The sequence below is a fragment of the Bombyx mori genome, chromosome 18 (genome assembly GCF_030269925.1).
Source record: "Bombyx mori chromosome 18, ASM3026992v2".
NCBI lineage: Eukaryota > Metazoa > Arthropoda > Insecta > Lepidoptera > Bombycidae > Bombyx > Bombyx mori.
In genome coordinates, this window is record NC_085124.1 from 602,013 (window position 1) to 623,986 (window position 21,974).

General features: G+C 41.4%; 3 protein-coding genes and 1 non-coding gene across 6 annotated transcripts; all 4 read right to left on the reverse strand.

Annotated features, from left to right (window-relative positions):
• Positions 1–404: 404 nt before the first annotated feature.
• Positions 405–1,344, reverse strand: LOC101735333 (histidine-rich protein). The gene is made up of 2 exons (XM_012692179.4): positions 1,036–1,344; positions 405–853 (listed from the first exon to the last, which is right to left on the reverse strand). The coding sequence occupies exons 1-2, from the start codon at positions 1,045–1,047 to the stop codon at positions 464–466; spliced, it is 402 nt and encodes a 133-aa protein (XP_012547633.2). The 5' UTR covers positions 1,048–1,344; the 3' UTR covers positions 405–463.
• A 4,532-nt stretch (positions 1,345–5,876) lies between these two features.
• On the reverse strand, positions 5,877–7,860 carry CPH32 (cuticular protein hypothetical 32). Its single transcript, NM_001173276.1, is given in 2 exon segments — positions 5,877–6,380; positions 7,806–7,860. Coding segments are annotated over 2 exon segments (357 nt in total). The 5' UTR covers positions 7,818–7,860; the 3' UTR covers positions 5,877–6,035.
• Positions 7,861–16,196: 8,336 nt separating this feature from the next.
• On the reverse strand, positions 16,197–16,303 carry LOC119629934 (U6 spliceosomal RNA). Its single transcript, XR_005245783.1, has one exon. It is a non-coding gene; the product is annotated as a U6 spliceosomal RNA (small nuclear RNA).
• Positions 16,304–17,066: 763 nt separating this feature from the next.
• On the reverse strand, positions 17,067–21,973 carry LOC119629850 (bromodomain-containing protein 4). Of its 3 annotated transcripts, none has more exons than XM_062673542.1 (3): positions 21,860–21,973; positions 19,439–20,787; positions 17,067–19,368 (listed from the first exon to the last, which is right to left on the reverse strand). In XM_062673542.1, the coding sequence occupies exons 2-3, from the start codon at positions 19,451–19,453 to the stop codon at positions 17,302–17,304; spliced, it is 2,082 nt and encodes a 693-aa protein (XP_062529526.1). In that variant the 5' UTR covers positions 19,454–20,787; positions 21,860–21,973; the 3' UTR covers positions 17,067–17,301. The 3 variants fall into 3 exon arrangements, with proteins under 3 accessions (XP_062529526.1, XP_062529527.1, XP_037873092.1); XM_062673543.1 differs by lacking the exon at positions 21,860–21,973 and adding an exon at positions 21,517–21,819; XM_038017164.2 differs by lacking the exon at positions 21,860–21,973 and adding an exon at positions 21,513–21,819.
• Between the last annotated feature and the right edge of the window lies 1 nt (position 21,974).

The following is a 21,974-nucleotide window of genomic DNA, read 5'->3' on the forward strand; positions in this document are numbered from 1 at the left end:
AAACTGAGACTGAGGTGGCGGTATTTACGTGGTAAATGTCTGTGGGCTTCGGTGACCATTTAACACCAGGCGGGCCGTGTGCTCGTCCACCCATTTAAGCAATAAAAAATAATTAAAAAAGGACATAGAAACATTAGAATCAGCCCCCCGTATAAATCACATCGATCAGGTACACCTAAGATACAGTGCTGATAATCGTAACAGTCGTGAACTACTGGCGGTTTGGTGGGATCCCGCCCTGTCTGTTTCTGCCGGAAAGCAGGAATGCGTCCCGGTTCGTGGGTTGCTAGATATATTAGGCCTCATGTCTGAAAATGGATTGCAGCCCCGATAACCACTTACACAGGAGGACTCGTGGGTCACTCGTAAGTGGAATGCAGAAGAATTTAAATGAAAACAATAAATTATAAAAAACCGAACTGTTTAATAGAATTTGGTATAGAAGATGTTTACAAGGTCGTTACTACCATCCACCGTAATTATAGTGTTTGATTATATGCTTCACTGGGTGGATCAGCCTTGAAGACTTAATGATGGTGGTGCTAGGAAGCAGGGGCTCGTGTATGATTGGGGTGTGGATGTGAGCATGGTCGAAGTGGTCGTGAATGATGGGAGCGTGCAAGTGCCCGTGGTGGTGTAGGTCGTGGTGGTGTAAGTCATGATGAAAATCGTGGTGCAGGTCGTGGTGGAAATCGTGGTGCAGGTCGTGGTGGAAGTTGTGGTGCAGGTCGTGATGTAAGTCGTGATGGAGATGAGGAGTCAGGAGGCCGCCGGGCTCGCCGAAGATGCCACGCTTATCCCTGGTCTCTGACGGAGCTGCGCATGCCGTTGCCACAACGAAGAGAACGCAAACCTGGAACACGATCGTGGTCAATAATGAATCGTATACCCTTAAATTAACGGGCTAATTTTACTTTAAACTACCCTCACTTAAGCTTTTAAATCAAAGCAGGGTACATATCGCACTCCCTGACAAAATTAGATCCCTAAATCAACATCGCAAACCCGAAATTTTCAAAAACTGATATTACTCACGAAAGACTTCATTTTCACCGATTCTGGTTGAATGTCTGCTGGTTTCGGTAAACTTGTGATGCTCCTAAACGTTTAGCGTTGACATTTATACGTTTAAGGGCCATAATGCGGTGCATGTTGCGTAAAATTGGCCCTAGAGGCACCGGTACCTATGACGACCAGAACTCGAACTGACGTTGTTAGGAAATTGGTGATGCAACCACGATGTCACTTGATACATATTGATGAAGTCCAGTATTTTTGATTCGGTTGCATAATTTGACCTTAAAGGTTGACGATTTATTAGTTTATTTTGCATAATTTTCAATTAATTATGTGATGAAAGGGTGCATGTGCACTTTGTTACCGAATTGTATGTAAATACCTTCTTATTTGTCGTATTACTTGTGTTAGAGCGGTCGCGATTGTCATTAAGTATCATTGCTGTGGGCAGATGTTATGCGCCTCACGAGGATTTTTGTTTTTTTTCCTACCTAAGCTGTTAGCCTAGAGAGGCTATTCCAGCGTAACCGTAACTAGTAGGTGAGCTCACGGGGCTCAAACCTGACGACGATGATAACACGAACCCTAGCAAGAGCCGTGCTTCGCAGAATCTACCACCGGATCGGAAACGCGACCCATTGAGAAGATCCGGCGAGAAACTCGGTGGGCTGTGTCTGAGAGTTAATTTACTCGTCGAGCCCTTTGTCACAAGCGACGGGTTCGACGAGAACGGTGACCGGTGCTTGAAGTACCTAGAAGCACCGTTAGTGGATCGGGAGGATCCGAAATGACGTGCTTTGGGCGACGTCGACTGCTTTCCATTCTTTCCACAGGATCGGGAATGTAGTTACCGGGGGCCGCGATGAGAGGGTTCTCGTGTTGTGCCGCTTTGTCGAAGTGGCTTTAAAGGGAGTAAGCGAGTGCGTATAGTAGGAACTGGGAGTCGTTGTGGCCTGAAGGATAAGGCGCCCGGTGTACTCGTGTCGGGCGATGCGACCGTGCCGATGTTCGAATCCCGCAGACTGCTACCAAAGTATATACACTGCTAGAACATGCCTACGAACGGATTGCACTACACTAATAGTGTCCTGTAACAAAATAAAAACCGATCATTTATAAAATTGTGTAATTGTTGATCGCGGGTCATATTGTAAGTCACGCTGGTTCGTACAGTCTTCGTAAAGCATTCGTCTGTTCTGACTTGAAGGCTGGGGCAGCCTATATACAAAAACGACTTCATATCCCACAGCAGATGGCGATAGTCTTATTCATAATATCTATGGACACCTGCCGCAACTTATCAACAAATGGCCCGTGAACTCGCGTACCCAACTAGAGCAATTTAAAGTCGTCTATACATATTTATATTAAATAATACCTAAAAAATACATTAAACCAAATAAAGAAAACATTACACACACTAACATGTATTTGACACACACACGGATATTATACTATTCTGTTTATTGTTAAAGTGGTCAAGTTGAGAATATATTAATATTGATTTCTTTAATATTATTTGTCTACAGGGTAGCCTTAGCGAAATCTATGATTATAGAAGTAAAGTCTTTGAAAATAGAACCATAATACTGTTCAAATTTATAATTTCGATTAATAATTATAGTCGAATTTCGACTACCGGGCGATCACTTGTAAACTCAATTGCTCAGTGATGAGTTAGCACTTAGTGACAACTCCTGTGAAGGCTGATACAGTTCAGAAGCGGAAATTGAAATAAGAAAGTAACTTTAAGTTATTTAATATTATAATATTTAAGTCACACAGTTACAAGTATCTTTAATCAAATATCATATTGTAAAATCATTCTCATACCTAACCGTTATCTTAACGCTAGTGTCCGTGTTCATACACATTTACCACTAAGCTTACAATTACCTAATATTGAATTTATAGGTAAGAATACTACTAATTTACATTGGAAATCCGTTATAAATCCACGATACATATTTGATAAGTATTTTTTTATTAAAATTATAGAGTAGCGCCTTATGAAATATTTTTAGCAATTATTTATCTGAGAGCGATTTTGTTGTGAAAGAAATTGCTATTTTTTTTTAATTCTCATCTAATTACTTTGGAATTAAGTTAAGCTATCATTATGTAACCTTAGAACTTATATCTCAAGGTGGGTGGCGCATTTACGTTGTGGATGTCTATGGGCTGCACTAACCACTTAACACCAGGTGGGCTGTGAGCTCGTCCACCCATCAAAGCAATAAAAAAAATGTAAAAAACACGGACATTAATATTTATCTCAGTTAACCGTTTTTGAGACTGTTTACGAACTTATCAGTTTTAGATGCAATTCGATATGATACTTGACTCTAATGCTACATATGTATAAAGATAAGATGGGTACGGAAGCTATTTGAGAGAGCACGATAAATACGAACTTTTCCAAAAAAATACGAAGGTAAATTTTTTCTCGCTATATCTATACATACCTACTTATATAGCAAATATTGTGAGTTAAGTGAATAGTAGGTTCCAGATCATTCAGTTAAATTAAATTTTTACTGGTGGTAGGACCTCTTGTGAGTTCGCGCGGGTAGGCACCGCCATCTTGCCTATTTCTGCCGTAAAGCAGTAATGCGTTTCGGTTTGAAGGGTGGGGTAGCCGTCGTAACTATACTGAGACCCTTAGAACTTATATCTCAAGGTGGGTGGCGCATTTATGTTGTAGATGTCCATGGGCTCCAGTAACCACTTAACACCAGGTGGGCTGTGAGCTCGTCCACCCATCTAAGTAATAAAAAAAGCAATTTAACATCATTAACAGTAAGCAAGTACTAATTATGAACACTTAATCTGATTTTAACTGAGTCAATAAATTGAAGTTGCTCCTAAAGGTCCCGTTGATGTCTTTCATACGTTAATCTGTTCACAACACGTTCGATAAATATTTAGACTTTTTCGCGGGAAGGCGAGGAGTGAAGTTTTGAAGTCGTCGTGGCCTAAAGGATAAGACGTCCGGTGCGTTCGTGTTGAGCGATGAGGTGGGTGGCGCATTTACATTGTAGATGTCTATGGGCTCCAGTAACCACTTAACACCAGGTGGGCTGTGAGTTCTTCCACCCATCTAAGCAATAAATAAAAAAAATATGACTCGCCTTCTCCTCCTTCCGTCGTAAATCCTCAATGCTGAGGGTCGTGACCTCTGTGGGACTTCAAAGTCTTCAGTCGATCTATCGTCGGCGGCGTGGATCGCTTCACATACGGTGGTGTTCAGTGCGGTACTGATGGGACGGGTGAATAAAACGAAATTATGGATGTTAAGTTTTGTACCTCTTTTTTAATTAGTGGGTAATCGATGATCCCCCAGTTAGGCTACGTTATGGTTAACGTAATGTAATCTCATGAGCATTCGTGAGCAGTATGAATTCTGCCTATACAATAAGACATTATGATATCGGATACTCTCCGCAGATAGTCACGTGCCGAGGGACCACAGCAACGTCTAGTCAAATGTCGTTACGCTATTCGATAATGACTTTTGTTTCCTAGACATGTGGTTATATCGAAATGCTGTTTCTCAACATCCTGATTACTATAATTATGTATTTCCTTTAAATCCAACTGTCGTGCGATTTAAATTTATAATGAGTACATAATTTACTTAATTGTTGAGCGGAAATCATAATGTTTTGGTTCATTGAGAAACCATTTAATGAAGTTATGCGAAATTCAATGTCCTCTAATAAGCTTTACTTATTTATTTGAATACTAGCTGACCCGGCAGAATTCGTTGTGCCCTAATCGATAAATAAAAGACCTAAACATTTGTAGAAAATAAACTTAAAACAAACAAAAGGAATCCGTCCGACGGGAAACACATCAAAGGACAAAACAAAATTGTTATTTTTATTTAATTCCGAGCATTTTCATATTTATCTTTTACCTTTTAAACCTTTTCTGGACTTCCACAAATAATTCAAGACCAAAATTAGCCAAATCGGTCCAGCCGTTCTCGGGTTTTAGCGAGACTAACGAACAGGAATTCATTTTAATATTTTGAATATTTAGAGGCACTGACCTACTAGCCTTAGATTGGCTGGGAATGCTTCGTTTGACGCCAAACGTTCCCAAAACTGTCAACATTTAATAGTCTAGTAATAGACATGCAATAATCTACTTTAAAAATATGAATAGCATTTTGACGTTTTGAGTCCAATGGGAGTGAAGGTACGTTACTATAACGGTATAGGTACTAAGTGATGTAGTTATTTGTCACAAAAGATGTTGTGAAAGAAAGTTTCATGAATAATTATGAAAATTTTCATCACAGTCAGATGAAAAACACGAAAAATGTGACAAACAAACTAAATACGCAATTTCGCTGGCAAAACTCTATCCGTTATAATAACAGCTGCGAATAGTAGTGTAGTCGATACTCAATGGTTACACGAGACTCGAATGGTAAACCGTCGACGTCGCCCAAAGCACGTCATTACGGATCCTCCTGATCCATTAACGGTGCTTTTAGGCACCACAAGCACCGGTCGCCGTCCTCGTCGAACCCGTCGCTTGCGACGAAGGGCTCGACGAGCGAACTAACTCATAGACACAGCCCACTGAGTTTCTCGCCGGATCTTCTCAGTGGGTCGCGTTTCCGATCCGGTGGTAGATTCTGCGAAGCACTGTTCTTGCTAGGCTCAGTGTTAGCAACTCTCCGGTTGAGCCCCGTGAGCTCACCTACAAACGTTAGGGCGAAGCTGAAATAGCCTCTCAAGGCTATCAGCATAGGTAGGGGAAAAAAAAACACGAGATAGGACGGCTGTGTGATTACAAAAGTGTGACAAAAAAACACCGCATTTAAATGTTTCTGTTTTATATTTAAAAATATCAAAACGTAATAAAATCCAGAATTTTACAACTCACACATACATTAGATAAGTAACCGAACCGAATCATTCGCTAAAATTGTGCAGAGAAGATGTTTGTTTTATTTCAATTCAGCAAATAACACGGTCGGAGTTCCTATTGTCTTACAGTCTACTTCAGTGCCAGCCGTGTCCGATGCCGTAATGTCCCAAGCCTAGTGGCGCGCCATACGAGATGCCGTGACTGATGACGGGCGCCGCCAGACCGTGGTCGTAGTGGTCGTACAGCCCGAGGCTGTGGCCGCCATAGTACCCGTGGCTGACGATCGGAGCGGCCGCGAGCCCGTGGCTGACTATGGGCGCCGATGCGATCCCGTGACCGTACAAGCCCAGTCCGTGTCCGTAGTACCCGTGGCTGATGGGCGCCGCACCCAGACCGTAACCCAGGCCGAGTAGACCGCGTTTTTCATTTTTCTTCTCTTCAACAGCGAAGACGGCCGCAGCGAACAGGAGAATGCACAGCTGGAAATAGGATTTCGTTAATACACGCGACTCATGTAGAACTGATTCGCCGAAGTGCCTTACAGATTTAAATCGACTTCCACCAGATCACGTTCGCTCATTTACATTAAGGGCTGCAGCAGACGGTCACGACAATGACGTCAGACGACAGTTAGGTGCTTTCCTGAATACTGGATTATTAAGCTATTGCATAGGTTTTATCGCGGGCTCTGAGCGCGTCGACCGAATCAAGAAATTCCGTAACGAAAATAAAACTGAACACCCCCACTCCGCCTACCATGTACCTCACGTTCAACACATTCACACATTGCGCTTGTGTAGTGTTTGTGAACACTACACAAGCGCAATGTGTGCGCGGTGTGACGTCGTACTGCATGCGCATCATGAAAAGTCTGCCCATCTCTCTCTCGCGCGGTCTAGCTTATGAGTGTGAAGAGGACGCTTAATGTTTTGCTTTTGTTAATGTTTATGAATATAGCGTGCTCTTATTTTATTATTGTTTTAATATTAAATTATTATTGTCTAATTATAATTGCAGTTGTAAAGTAAGTTGTGTTTCAAAAATAAGTTGATAAAAAATGCTACGCAATAGCTTTACCGCGACAGTCCCCAAGTGCCACACATGGTTTTTTTAATTGAATATTATTACTTTTAGTCTGGTACTTTAGTTTACATTTTTTATCATAGTTTGCTTATCTTTAATGAATGAGCATACTTTAAAAGTACGTTAAGAAATTCGCAGGCGCGATCGGTGTAACAGAAGCCTTTGTTTTTCGTAGCTTAGTTTGTTACGGTGATTTATTCTGGCACCGGCAGTGTGAACTTAGCGTTAGATTTGAACTTTCCATACTAATACTATTATAATAAAATTATTTTTAAAGTTTATTATTTTCTAAATTCTTACATCTCCTTCTCCATAAAGTTTGGTGCAGAACTCATAAATAAATAGACAAATTGAATTGTTGTGGCCTAAAGGATAAGACGTCCGGTGTATTCATGTCGAGCGATGTGACTGTGCCGAGGTTCGAGTCCCGCTGGGAGGAACAATTTTTTCTAATGAAATTACTTAAAAAATGTGCACGACTAACTCTCACGGTCACCGAATAACACCGTGTAAAAACAAACCCGTAAAATTATAATTTGCGTAATTACTGGTGCTAGGACCTCTTGTGAGTTCGCGCGGGTAGGTACCACCACCCCGCCTATTTCTGCCGAGTCTGTTGAAGCAGTAATGCTTCTCGATTTTCTTCGATTTTAATCTAACTCTACCTCGTGTAGCTTGGATCCTACCGTTCAGAGGCTTGTGTAGTCATCCAAACCTCACATTCAAAATCTATAAAATCTTATCGAAACAGTACATTTACTTTAAAACATAAGATCTAAGGTCCTTTTTAAGCATGGGCAAGCAATAAACTAAATACTCACAACGGTCTTCATAGTGTATGATAGTGTACGGTCAGTCGGGTCGCAACAGAACACTGTGCCCTGTGGCGCCCTACCGCGCCTTATAAGCGAGCCTAGACCGGAGCTAGGCACGGACAAATTGCCTAAACCCGTATAGGCCTAGAGGCCGGTGATTAATTAGAAACATCCGCTCGGTGTGCTACATATGTACGTCGTTATTTGTTGCTATCGTGTTCAAGAGCTTCAATTGTTACCACTTTAAGTAAAGAAGCGTTACGACTTGTTGGTTTTTTTTTCCCTACCTATGCTGATAGCCTTGAGAGGCTATTTCAGCTTCACCCTAACGTTAGTAGGTGAGCTCGTGGGGCTCAACCGGAGAGTTGCTAACACTGACCCTAGCAAGAGCAGTGCTTCGCAGAATCTACCACCGGATCGGAAACGCGACCCACTGAGAAGATCCGGCGAGAAACTCAGTGGGCTGTGTCTATGGGTTAGTTCGCTTGTCGAGCCCTTCGTCGCAAGCGACGGGTTCGACGAGGACGGTGACCGGTAAACTTGTTGGTACAGTAATTATTACTAAATATATAAATCACGTAAAACATTTGCACGTGCACGTTTGTATTTGTTAGCCGATTTGTTTCACGCGAGCGCTGAAACGTTCGTTTTCGTAATGAAAATCCGGATTACAAGCCTCTTTAAAGTCCGCCTTCCGTCTTACAAATGATTTATTTGTCTGTAATACTCGAAATCGTTTCAGTGCTTAGAGTTTGCATGTAAGGCCACTGTGGCAACAGATAATCGTTTCGTATTTCGAATGAAGAAACAGTCTATGCTGGCCACATATTTAACAGCAGACTAAAATACGGTACCAAAAACAAAGAGCTTGGTTCGCGGCAGAACTGTGTGGGGTAATGGCATCTGTTCGTGCGGACGACAGGACCCTGGTCACTTATAATTCGCGGGTTTCCTGCCCATTAAGCAGCATATAGACCAAAGAAATGGTCACTCATCGAGACCGGTATGGGTGCGGTAGCTCGTTTCCGTAGATCTTGCCCGCATATCCTTGCAATAATAAACATTGGCTTAGTTCAAGTGTCACTACATCACTGAAGTCAGCTCTTTAAAACTGTGTTCGTCTTAGGCAACTTTCCCGGAACGTAACTAATTTTTTATCGTACGTGAGCCGAGGGTGATTCGAGGGGTTAGAAAGAAAGTGTAAAAATGAAAAGCGACATCTTTTTTCAGTGATTATTTTCAAGGCACTTCCCGATCACCCACGAGACGGACTTTTTTGTATCGATTCAGCTGCCGTTAATTTTATGAATATGAGAATATGCAGTCATGAAAATATTTTATGCCTATATGATAAATAATAAAATAGCCGTTTTTATTTCCCGAAATATTCGTATTTATTCACATTTCATGATTTATTTCAATATTTTATGCCAATTTTTAAGTTTTTAATGGATAATTACTTAATATAACACACAAAAAATATATAGCTAAAGGAACTTCATTTCAACCGGGTGTCCATAAAACACGTAAGTGAAGTAAGTGTAACAATACCACCACCCGCATGGGATTTGGCGTTGAAGCCTATACTGTATTCCAGCTTTCTAACCTGAACGTTGGTGGTGACCATCGGCTTGGACCCATACCACGGTCTACCGGTAAATAAATCAATAATTTCATATTGTTGAAATAGTACATACGACACTAGCAATATATTTTACTGGTGCTAGGACGTCTTGTGAGCCGCCACGAGGAGGTACCACTACCCTGCCTATTTATGTCGTGAAGTAGTAATACGTTTCGCTTTGAAGGGTGAGGCAGCCGTTGTAACATTTATTTTAATTTTATTTTTATTCCTTAGATGGGTAGACGAGCTCACAGCCCACCTGGTGTTAAGTGCAAATTATAATTTTGCGCGTTTCATTTTTATTACACGATGATATTCCTTCACCGTGGAAGTCAATCGTGAACATTTGTTGAGTACATGTTTCATTAGAAAAATTACTGAGACTTTAGAGTTCATGTCCCAAGGTGGGTTGCAGCATTTACATTGTTCATGTCTATGGGCTTGGTAAACACGTAACATGAGATTTCTCGTTGGGTGCACCAATTTAAGCAACAAATAAAAACTGTGCTCAGCAAAACGTCCTAGATGATAATGTCGCCGTGTCACCTGACTCTCGCGCCTAGCTTCGGTTACACGCACTCGCGGGGCGCTCGATATCGATACAAGCCGTGGGACTGTATTGCGCCCCGATGATTGTTACCAGAACAAATGGTAGCCGTCCCGTGTCGATGTATATTGCGAAAGACATTTACTTTATTTGGACTTTATATTGAAACCTTGAAAGAACAATGCCCTTCCAATTGGTATACCTTATTGTTATTAGTTGAAGTCAGTTAGTATCGGAGGACGGAGTTGACGTGGATAGTATTGTGATGGTTCGATCCAAATTCAGCCCCTTCGTGGAAGCCTAGGGGTCCGGAAACCAGCACGAGGGGACTGTCAAACACGTGCCGCGATTTATTTTCTTAATAGATTATTAGCTTGTCACTCACCACGAACCAATGACTCGTCGTATCGCGCCTATAGGATAGGAGGCTTCAGGGTGAGGATGTGGTAGGGAAAGTAAGCAATGATGAGATACCGTAGCTGCGCGGCCGACCCGCGAATCTATCTTTCCAACCGAGAAGTGACAGATGTCAAGTCACGAATGTCCCGTCAATTTAAAAAACTCAAAAACCCACAGATTGGTTTCGAACAGTGATGAAGGCGGTACTGAGGACACAAGCGGGCTGGTTTCAGACCAAGGTTTTACATTGGCTTCCAACTTCGTCAACACTGTTGTACTCTATTGTACACTATTTCATTTTTTAATACACTTTTATTATTAGTTTGACTTGTATCCTTCAATCTAAAGCATATCTGTATCGTAAAGCATTAGAAATGTCAGAAATAGTTAATATAGGGACAATATGAAACGTGAGATGTAACTGTAAATGTAGTTTTGATTGTACCTATTTATATTTATTACGAAAGCTTTCAGCGTATATTGAAGCGTGGTTTTCCTTCAGTTTTTTTTCTTCTTTTTAATTATCGTGAATCTATTTTATTTGTTATTATTATCTTTATATACATTTATAATTCTATTGTACGTGTGTATGTCACTGAACTCCTCCTAAACGGCTGGACCGTTTTGAATGTTTTTTTTTGTATCCGTTTGGGTGGCACCCTGGATGGTTTAAATTCACAAATCAGCCCGGCAGATGGCGCTCGGTATTTAGGTCATTTATCTATACTGCAACTAAATCTGCAACTGGATCGACTTGAATGAATTTTAGTGTATGCATTTACAGGACAACGTATATCGGGTCCGCTAGTTATTAATATAAATTGTTTAGAAACTGTATGAAACTAATTCAATTTAAATCGTAATTAGTAAAGAATTTCCGTTCGAACGACCAAAACGGAATACTTTTACGAAATATATGCACTAATGTACATGCATATGTACACATATCTCGAGTCATACTGACTCTATATTAGGGAAATGCCTTTTTACAAATAACTAGGTTTGACGTTAAGTCGCTGCGGCTCGGTCGCCCTGACTTACAACGCCGGTCCATTGAATACCATGATTAGAAACGTCATCGCGGGAAGCATCTGTCATGGACAATAGCAATGGCAGGGGCTTAGACAGGCCACTCACTCTCGATCGATAAATCATGATCAGAACTAGGTATCACAGCGCTCGAAGGGGTCACCAATGAACGAACATTTTGCTTCATTGTTTAGGTAAGTGAACCAGTTCTTCACCTGCCACTAGCCAGTGTGGAGCGGTTATTGGAGCTTGTGTACGTAAACTCAATGTCTTCACCTAATTCGAGACTCAAGGTCTATTTCTAAATTATCTGGAGTAACTACAGTCCCGCCTTTCAAATAAATATATTAGGCAGGGTGAGCTATGCGGGCTCACAAAAATGCCCTACACCAGTAATATTTTTTCCTAACTGTCCATACATTGCACGGCCCACTAAACGAATGTAAAACTACAATAAACATTAAACAAGCTAGCTTAGTCATGTTAATTTCTTTTTATTAATGATTTTAATTATCACACCATTAAAATACCCTTAAATTTTATAATAAGTATGTAAAAATTCAATGTTATTTTTCTATAGATATTTCATTGATGTCCTTGAGAGTACCAGTAAGTAGCTGGGCCGAAAATGGCCCATGTAATTTGGGTGAAGACAATTAAAAGCAGAACATAATGTAAAAATATGATTGCTGAATCGTACGTAGGGCAAAATTAATTGCTTCATTACCACATTCGCTCCGACTCATCAGTAATGTGTGCTCTAATAACTTTGTAATTGTCTTACATTTCTTCGTCTATATCGTAACAGTGGTGTAAAGTGAAAACCAAACAGGCGTCTTCTGGATGGATAACACTTACTCTTATTGGGAATTGAATGAGTCCCTGGGGGTCGGTGTCTCCGTCCTGCCTATTTCTACTCCGAAGCATTGCGTTGTGAACGGCATACAGCGGAATAGATTTTATCCCTGTGCAATTGAATGTCTGTTGAACATTTACATCGTAGGTTTTTCAATGCTGCAAGTGGGAAGAAGCCCGGGTAACACAGGGCACACTCCACTTGAGACCATCGATCGTAGATTCATTTGTATTAAAATAATAGTTAGAACTGAAGAAGAGCATTTAATGATCAACATCACTAGTCTACTGACGTACGTCGTTGGACGCAGCCCAAAGTTCGCCATAACGACCAGTCCTTCGCTACTCTCATTCGGCGGATTCCTGCATTCTTCTACAGATCTTCAGCCGTCCACGGCTTGCGGTACGCAGGATAAGCTTGGTAACCGACATAGTCCAGAGGAATGCGAAGTTGAAGTGAACTCTTGAAGAGTCGAGCGCGCACTTAAAGGCGCTTTTAATGATAATATTAGTAAAATCTCGCTACAGTCCCAAATCGTTGCTAGCCAACGAAGAATATATCCTTCTTGGATCCACTGTTTTGCCCCCGACTGGAAAGAATGAATACTTACTTGACGACAGAAAAAAATGATTATGTACTTTTTAGAAAAGGATGAAATTTTGAAGTTAAGCTTGAAGTTATTTGAAGTTAAGCTTATTTGAAGAAGTAGTCGTCGTGACCTAAAGGATAGTCGTCGTGGCCTAAAGCATAAGACGCCCGGTGCATTCGTACCTAGCGATGCGATTGCGTCGGTGTTCGAATCCCACCGGCAGGTATCACTTTTTCCAATGAAATAAGTACTTAACAAATGTTCACTATTGACTTCCACAGTAAAGGAATAACATCATGTAAAAAAATCAAATTCGCAAAATAATTTGCATAATTATTGGTGGTAGGATGCTTTGCGAGTCCGCAGGTGTAGGCAGCACCACCTTGCCTATTTCTACCGTGAAGCAGTAATGCGTTTCGGTTTGAAGGGGCAGCCGTTGTACTGTAAAGATTGTAACCTTGACAAAAACTTCCTTTATTCTTAGGTTAAACTGACCCCGAACCGAATATATTATATATTTCTCACAAATCATTGACTTCTTAATGAGATTGAGCAATTTATTTCATGATTTGATAACAAAATATTTTAGAGACTATTAATCCTTCATAATGCAATCAAAAATGTATTTTACGTTAGCAGACGCGTAATAGACAACCTGGTTTCATACGCAATCGTCTTTGAGGTCATTAACATTGCCAAAGAGATGTCAACCGTGAAGCACTTGTGAAGCGACAGTTGATCAGATGTCAGTCATATGTATAATAGTAATAATAATAAGGTTCTATAATATATCTCGGTTATGTAGATCCTTGGCATTCAAAATACCACGACCCCCACATTTCCAAGGAATATACAACAAGGTACCAGAGACTAACAAACATACTTTTATTACTTTTAAATATATATAATAATATAAATATTTAATAACAATCATGCCACGTTAACTGGTCCCGTGCTAAGTTCGTAAAGAACTTGTGTTACAGGTACCAGATAACGGATATAAATGAAAGATTTTATTATACACGTACATATATTTAATATACATCCATAACCCTGGAAAAGACATTTATATTTATCATACAAATATCTTCCCTTGGCGGGATGCGGACCCGCGACCCCCTTGTGTAGTGACCATGTCACTTACCACTACACCAGACGACCGTTATATACATATACTAGCTTTTGATCGCGACTCCATCCGCGTGGAATAGTTACTTTGGCATTACGCTAAATTTTACCTCCCACTTCATTTACGTAGAAAGTGAAAATATTTTGAAACATTCTTTATTGGTGCTCCACTTGTATTGACCTTACAGTGATGTTGTATAGCCTATAGCCTTCGTCAATAAATGGGCTATCTAACAATGAAAGAATTTTTGAAAACCGCGTTTTCAAAATTCGCGAAAACCGGGATTAGCGCGTTCAAACAAGCAAACTCTTCAGCTTTATATATTAGTATAGAGTATAGATAGATAATACACAGCCGGACAAAGAGAAAACAAATCTGCTCTACACACAATGTTTGCCCGATGTGGGATCGAACCCACGACCCTCGGCACAACCGTCTAGGCCGCTAACCACTGCCCCACCGAGTGAGTCAAATGTATGAACCGGAACATCATACAATTACGCAATATGTCCGTCTCTGTTATTCGAAATAGTACGCGATTTTCCCATAAGCTCTGTAGAATTATTATAGTATACCTTATTACATTATGGCCTTAAGTGTATGTGTACCATTTAAATAGTTTTTGACATTACAGTAGGTACATTGTGAGCATTGTTGAGGCATAGGTCAATTTTTGTTGTCACAATTAAACCGAAGTTGATTGCTCCAAAATAAACCACTCATACCAATCTGGTATACTGGGCAGTTTCCACCACGATATAATAACCCAACTTGTGTAATTTCATAACACCGTATCGAGGGATGAAATACTATTTGGTTTAAGCGACATTTCGAATAATTTATTTTTGTAATTAAAGGTGCGGTTTATTTGGTATTAGCATCAATAGTTCAATATTTTTAATTTTTTTATTGCTTAGATGGGTGGACGAGCTCACAGCTCACCTGGTGTTAAGTGGTTACTGAAGACCATAGACATCTTCAACGTAAATGCGTCACCCGCCTTGAGATATAAGTTCTAAGGTCTCAATATAGTTACAACGGCTGCCCAACCCTTCAAATCGAAACGCATTACTGCTTCACGGCAGATATAAGCGGGGTGGTGGTACCCACCCGTGCGGTCTCACAAGAGGTTATTCCACCAGTAATAACGCAAATTATAATTTTGCGGGTTTCATTTTTATTACACGATGATATTCCTTCACCGTGAAAATCAATCGTGAACATTTGTCAAGTACGTATTTCATTAAAAAAATTGGCTGGAGCCTACGGGATAGGCCTCCCCCAAAGCTTGCCACTGAACCCGATCTTCGGCTCCACGCATCCAGTTACTGCCAGCTGCCTTGCGCAGGTCGTCGCTCCATCTAGCAGGAGGGCGTCCTATACTACGTTTTTTAAGTTTACTCTATTTAAATAGCTGAAGAAGTTTTTACACTACTCATTTTTAAGATAAGCGCAACCCTATTTAGTATCCACACGCCCGACGGGGCCGTTCAAAAGTTAATTTACATAAAATACGAGTATGTGGAGAGGCCGGGTGTGTCCGCTGACACACGACTACATATATGTACACGTGCGTCCCAAATAATACAACTTGACATGACGTGGCGTGCTCTACAATATCGCTTCTATACGACTTTCAATTATTTATTTGCCAGGGACTGATAGATACAAAGCTAGTCTCCAATATCTCATGCGAATTTCACGTGCCTCCTCATATGATTAATACCTCATATGATTAAATGTCCTCGTGCTTTGATCCATTAACGGTGCTTTTAGGCACCACAAGCACCGGTCACCGCCTCGTCGAACCCGTTGCTTGCGACGAAGGGCTCGACGAGCGAATTAACCCATAGACACAGCCCACTGAGTTTCTCGCCGGATCTTCTCAGTGGGTCGCGTTTCCGATTCGGTGGTAGATTTTGCGAAGTACTGCCGTTGTTGGGGTTAGTGTTAGCAAATTCTCTCAGGCTAGAATAGCCTCTTAGGCTACCAGCTAATATAATAGGTAGGTGGAAAAAATATTCAACATGTCCTCGAAGCGATTCTCTTCAATCGATTGTAGAACTAGAAGACGTGTGAAAACCCTACGTGATGAAAAATATTATAGTCACCACTTAATTCGGATTTCAAAAGAAAATTTAGAACGGCTACATCTATACATATAAATAAAATTATTATAAAAAAAAAAGAACACAATATTCCTAACCTAAAAGTACATGTTATTAAAAATGTGGAACGCTTCACGATTTTGCGTGTCATCCTTGCGCAGGGGCCATGCTAATTTTCTCTGTATCGTTCCAATTTTAGTATATGTACTGCCGAAGCAAGTACAATTGGAGTGTCTGTTTGTAATATTGAAATAACTTCTTTTTACTACATGCATATGAATATAGGTATATACGGTACATACACCAAAATAACATTTTTTAGAATTTTTGTCTGTCTGTTTGTTCCGGCTAATCTCTGGAACGGCTGGACCGATTTTGACGGCACCTTCACTGATAGGTAGCTGATGATATAAAGAGTAACTTAAGCTACTTTTTTTAGACTAGCTTCGCCCCGCGGCTTCTCCCTCGGTACGACAATAACCGCGGGTATATATAATAAAATTTAATGTTTCCGAAGCGAAGCGAGGGCGGGTCGCTAGTTAATTATAAAACGAATACATTTTTAATTTATTAGTGGTTAATTTAATTTCCTAACCCCATCTTGGACAACAGTCATGTCATCCAGCTTGAGGGGTGGTAAGTAATTCTTTTGAGACTCCGACTATAATAATATATGTCACACGGTAAGTAGTAGCGTTCCGCTCCGATATTTATGGGAGCCGTTTAACTACAGATGGGCTGTGAGCTCGTTTGTCTTTCTACTAGTAAATCAGAATACTCTCTAATGTAAGTAATAGCGTATGACGATACTTATCTTTAAGTGGTTCACTGCTGTCTATTATAATTTAAATACTATTTGTGTTTAAAAGTACTCAGTTTCTTGATCCTATGTATTCTGTACATCTTAATGATACATTTGTATTAAATCTAATCTTAATGTTACCATTCTCTTTCCCTATAGAATATCAAAAAGTAATACCAACACAAATACTTAAAAAGTTTATTTACAAAAATAAATAAAATAATCGTACGAACTAAGTATGTTAATAAATTAGTACTTAAATTAAATATTAGGCAATATTAATGAACGTGAGAAATAATGTATCGAATCAAGAAATGCAATATCTATGTGTATCGTTACGTCATTTCCGCTCACGTGTAACGGTACAAGATATTAAATTTCCGTTCGTTTTCACTCGTATTGTATCACATGAGAAGTTGTTACCGGAATTTGTCCAAAGGTCTGTCAATAGGAGGCTGGAGGCCCAAGGGAATATGGTTGTGGAATTTCTGAGGATCCTCAGATCCATCAGCTCCTTCAGAGCTCCTTCCTTCAGCTTGGGGTACACCATAGTCTGCCGAAGGCTGATGCTGGAAGTTAAAATCTTGACCGTGTTGAGAAAAATCTTGATTGGACTGCCCGAAGTTCTGCTGAGGCACCCCGTACTCCTGTCCTATTTGGTGATTGTAGTTCTGTTCGTACTGCGCCTGATCGATTTGAGTCTGGATGTGGTTTTGAAGTTGGTGTTGGTAGTCATGGTACTGGTCTTCTCCCACGTGGTTCTCGAACACTTGGTGGCCTTGCTCTTGAGTAAATTGATGCTGGCCGTCTTGGGGGTACTGAGCGTTAGGCTGCTGTCCTTGGTTGATATCGTGAGGCTGGGTCTGGACCGGATTCCAACCGTCGTGATCTGGCTGAGCTGGCTGGAAGCTTACTCCTGGTTGCACCGAATGAAAATTAAAACCGGGTTGCGCGTGTTGCAGCACACCTGGTTGCAGTGGCTGCACGTTCAGGTCAGTTTGACCTTGAACTCCAGGTTGTTGTTGAAAGTGTACGTCTTGCTGCCCGTGGTGTAAGTGTACGTCAGTATATCCAGGCTGCAAGTGAAGTTCCGGCTGTCCGGGATGTGCTGCGGGCTGTCCTTGCTGAAAGTGTACCTCGGGATGTGCATGCTGGAAGTGAATGTCATGTTGGTCTGGTTGGAAATGCACTTCTGGTTGACCAGCGATGTTGAAATGTACTTCTTGTTGACCTTGATGCAGATGAATATCTGGATGATTTGGTTGCAGATGAATGTCTGGATGACCTGGTTGTAGATGAATGTGTGGTTGTCCAGGACTGAAGTGTAGCTCAGGTTGAGCTGGATGAACGTGTAGTCCAGGCTGACCTTGTAAGTGTATAGCGGGCTGTGCGGTATGTAATTGAACTTCATGCTGTCCTGAGTGTAAATGAACTTCTTGTTGTCCGGGGTGTAAATGGACTTCTTGTTGTCCAGGGTGTAAATGAACTTCTTGCTGTCCGGGATGTAAATGAACTTCTTGTTGGCCAGGATGAACTTGGAAGTTCGGTTGAGGCAAACCTATTTGCGTCTGATGTAAAAATGTTTGATGCTCAATGGGAACTGCTGGTGCTTGAGGCTCTATTACCACTCCATCTTGGACTCCAGCTTGAGGTACGTAATGAAGATGGGGAGCTTGCGGACGGTCAAACAAAACTGGTCCGAGAGCCGCCTGGGGAGCTATTGGTACAAGTGGAGCTTGATAATTATATGCATATCGGGGATAAGTGGCGAAAAATGAAGTTTGAACTGAATTACCAGGTCGAAGGATGTATGGGATTTGAGAATACGCGGGGCCAACAACTGGTGCTGGTTGAAGCTGTGCTGGAGCAGCTGGTAGCACTGGTCTAAAGTGAAAATGTTCCTGCGCAAAACTTGGAACTGCAGGAGCAACGGGGACTGGATGTGCATGAGGTATAGGTGCTGGTACTATTGGAGTAGGTTGGATCACCGTGGCCGGAGGTGGTGCTGGTATAGGTTGGGCTATAGTAGCTGTGGGGTGAGGTACTGGCAATAAAGGAGTAACAGGCACAGGAGCGGAATGCACTACCGGGACTATGGGTCTGGGCTCAACATGGTGATGATGGTGATGGAAGTGATGATCAGGTTTTGGTAGTAGCACTGTTTTGGAGTGATGAGGAAATCTAGCCGCATAATGAGGGTGAGCCACTGGCAGTTTATGGCCAATGTGCGGAAAACGAGGAATAGGTACTTTGACAGCTGTGACGGCTGCAGTAGGTGGGTATGAGACTACCAGCGGCTTCAGCACGGAATGCGTCACAACCGGAATATCATGTCCGAGCTTGTAAGGAGGAATAGCGGAAAGTATTCCACGTTTGTGATGCTTGGTCTTCGCTGCGATCCGCCCAATGATCTTCGCCTTTGTCGCCTTGATGTGGGCGACGTCACCCGTCGACACCCACGCGCACGCGCACAACACCAGCAAGATCTGAAATCCACGCACCATTTTAGTAAGACACAATCACTATATCACTCTCACTTCACTGTTCCGTACTTACAGGAGCGAGTCTCATGACGACGGTGTCGGTCGGTTGGCGCGACTTCCACTCTGATACCGACTGCCACGAGGGACCGTCACCTATACTTATAACTTAGAATATAAGGCATTAGTATGTAGCCCGCGTAGGAGTTTCACTCGGGGTAGCCGGACGCCGCAAACTCCGTCCTCACACGCTAATGCTTTCGAGTGCTCCTAAATGTATGCATCCATATTGCTTCCGAATTCGGTCCGCGCTAATATAGGCTGTAAGACGAATGTAACAAGGACGCTACTCGTAAAACTAATCAATCGAAGTCTGGCTGCCGTCATTCCTGTAACAGTGGTGTGGCCGGGCATACTAAGCGTGGTTCGCACGTAATCGAGAGAAAATTGTACCACTAGTCAGGGCCGCAGTCAGAGCTTTACTTTTACTTTCATTAAAGTTTACACTCATATTTTTTACTAACAGCTAAATTATGTATACTAGTCGATCTGTTTAGTGTAAGCGTTCACTAGAGCCCATTTCAGGATTTCCTTCTTGATACTAAATCTGACCTAGGGCTGTCCTACCCCTCATACTAGTGTGCGTGATTAGCTTCTAGAACTAAACAAGGAAATGGTTATCCATTGCTGTAGGTTAGCAATATATCCTGCCAGTAGTACTAAGACATAGGTGAAATATATGAGTTTAGGTACCAACTTTTGTAAGTACCTAACTATATTTTAACAGGTGTTCACGTCTCATTGCGTAGATTGCTGAATGAGCTAACGGCTCACCTAGCGTTAAGAGACACCGGAGATCATTTATATATGGCACCACCACGAAACATAGTTCTTGGTTATACATAGGTCTTAGTTTCGGTTGTAAAGTAAATTGGCTTCCCACCAGTAAAACCGAAATGTCTGATTCGTAGCAGAAATAAGAAGAGGCCTGATTGTGCCGGTTTACAATTACAACACACAAATATATTTTTGCAATTCATTTTTATTACCTTCATCTTAGTGCGAGTTATTCATGAGATAGGTTAAGTACCTAAGTATTTTATTAGAAAAACTGATACTTGCAAAGGCGTCTCCAACCAATGTAGCGTTCATGTATTTATATTATAAGGTATAGGTAATGTATGTCGAAGCTAAAGTCACTATTAAAGGAACCGCTTGTAGAGCGTCTTGCTGGGTTCTAACTCGATACATAATATTAGCTCGGGAAGCCATACAAAGTTGATGCAAGCCGGAACTCTTTTTACGTTGGCTTTAGGGACGCAGGTTCATTAATAATGTCGAGGGTGGCGCCCCCTAACACCGCCGCGCCCACATCCTGCACCATAGGTAAAGTCGCCGAGTACTCGCATCACCCGACACGTGTACCTACGGGACATCCTTTTATTTAATTTATATCCTTAACTTTTTTTTTTTCTTAGATGAGTGGACGAGCTCACAGCCCACCAGGTGTTAAGTGGTTACTGGAGCCCATAGACATCCACAACGTTAATGCGCCACCCAACTTTTTTTTATTGCTTTGATGGGTGGACGAGCTCACAGCCCACCTGGTGTTAAGTGGTTACTGGAGCCCATAGACATCTACAACGTAAATGCGCCACTCACCTTGAGATATAAGTTTTAAGGTCTCAAGTATAGTTACAACGGCTGCCCCACCCTTCAAACCGAAACGCCTTACTGCTTTACGGCAGAAATAGGCAGGGTGGTGGTACCCGCTCGCGCGGACTCACAAGAGGTCCTACCACCAGTAAAAATCTATGAATTCACATAATCCTAAAAGCGATCTCATCGAAACAGAAAAAGTAGATATATATGTATACTGTCCTAACGCAGGGCCTCTCTGACTCCGCTTCTGTTCAGAAGGACATTACAATGTGTATCACGTGTATCTATTACCAAATCGTCAGCGATCACTTTCGTGGGCTCTCACCGGGCGGGGTGTCGCCCGCCGGCCCTTGCGTAACTCTCATAACTCACACGAACTAGGTGAATCGGCGATTCTTGGCTAACAGATCAACGGTACACATTCGCAGCCCACCATAATGACACAAGATTACGAAACTTAAATGTAACGACACACTTAAATAACTTACGTACTGTAATTGAAAACAACATAAATGAACTATTTAATGGTTCGTATTATTTTGATCGAAATATTTTTTTAGTTCTTATCAAGGCGGTCCGGCTCTACCGCCCACCTGATATTAAGTGATTACTGAAGCGGAAGCGGCCTAAAATCAGCTTTATTTCTATTATTTATTCTTCTTCGTGGCGGTTAGCAACAACACAAGCTTCAGATGCACAAAATTTTGTGGTCAGACCATTTTGTCCTCTTTGTCAACCTATTTTGGTTTTCTTTTCACTTGAGGAGATTTATGACGAGTGTTATAATTTAATGGATATAATGGATATAATTCAATAGTCATGTTTTACTACCTACCAAAATACAAGAGTAAATTTGATGTTGAAATGAATCTAAATGCTATACATAGTAACTGTCATTAATTATTAATGGATTTCGATCATTGGGCGAACACTAGGTAGCTAAAATAAAA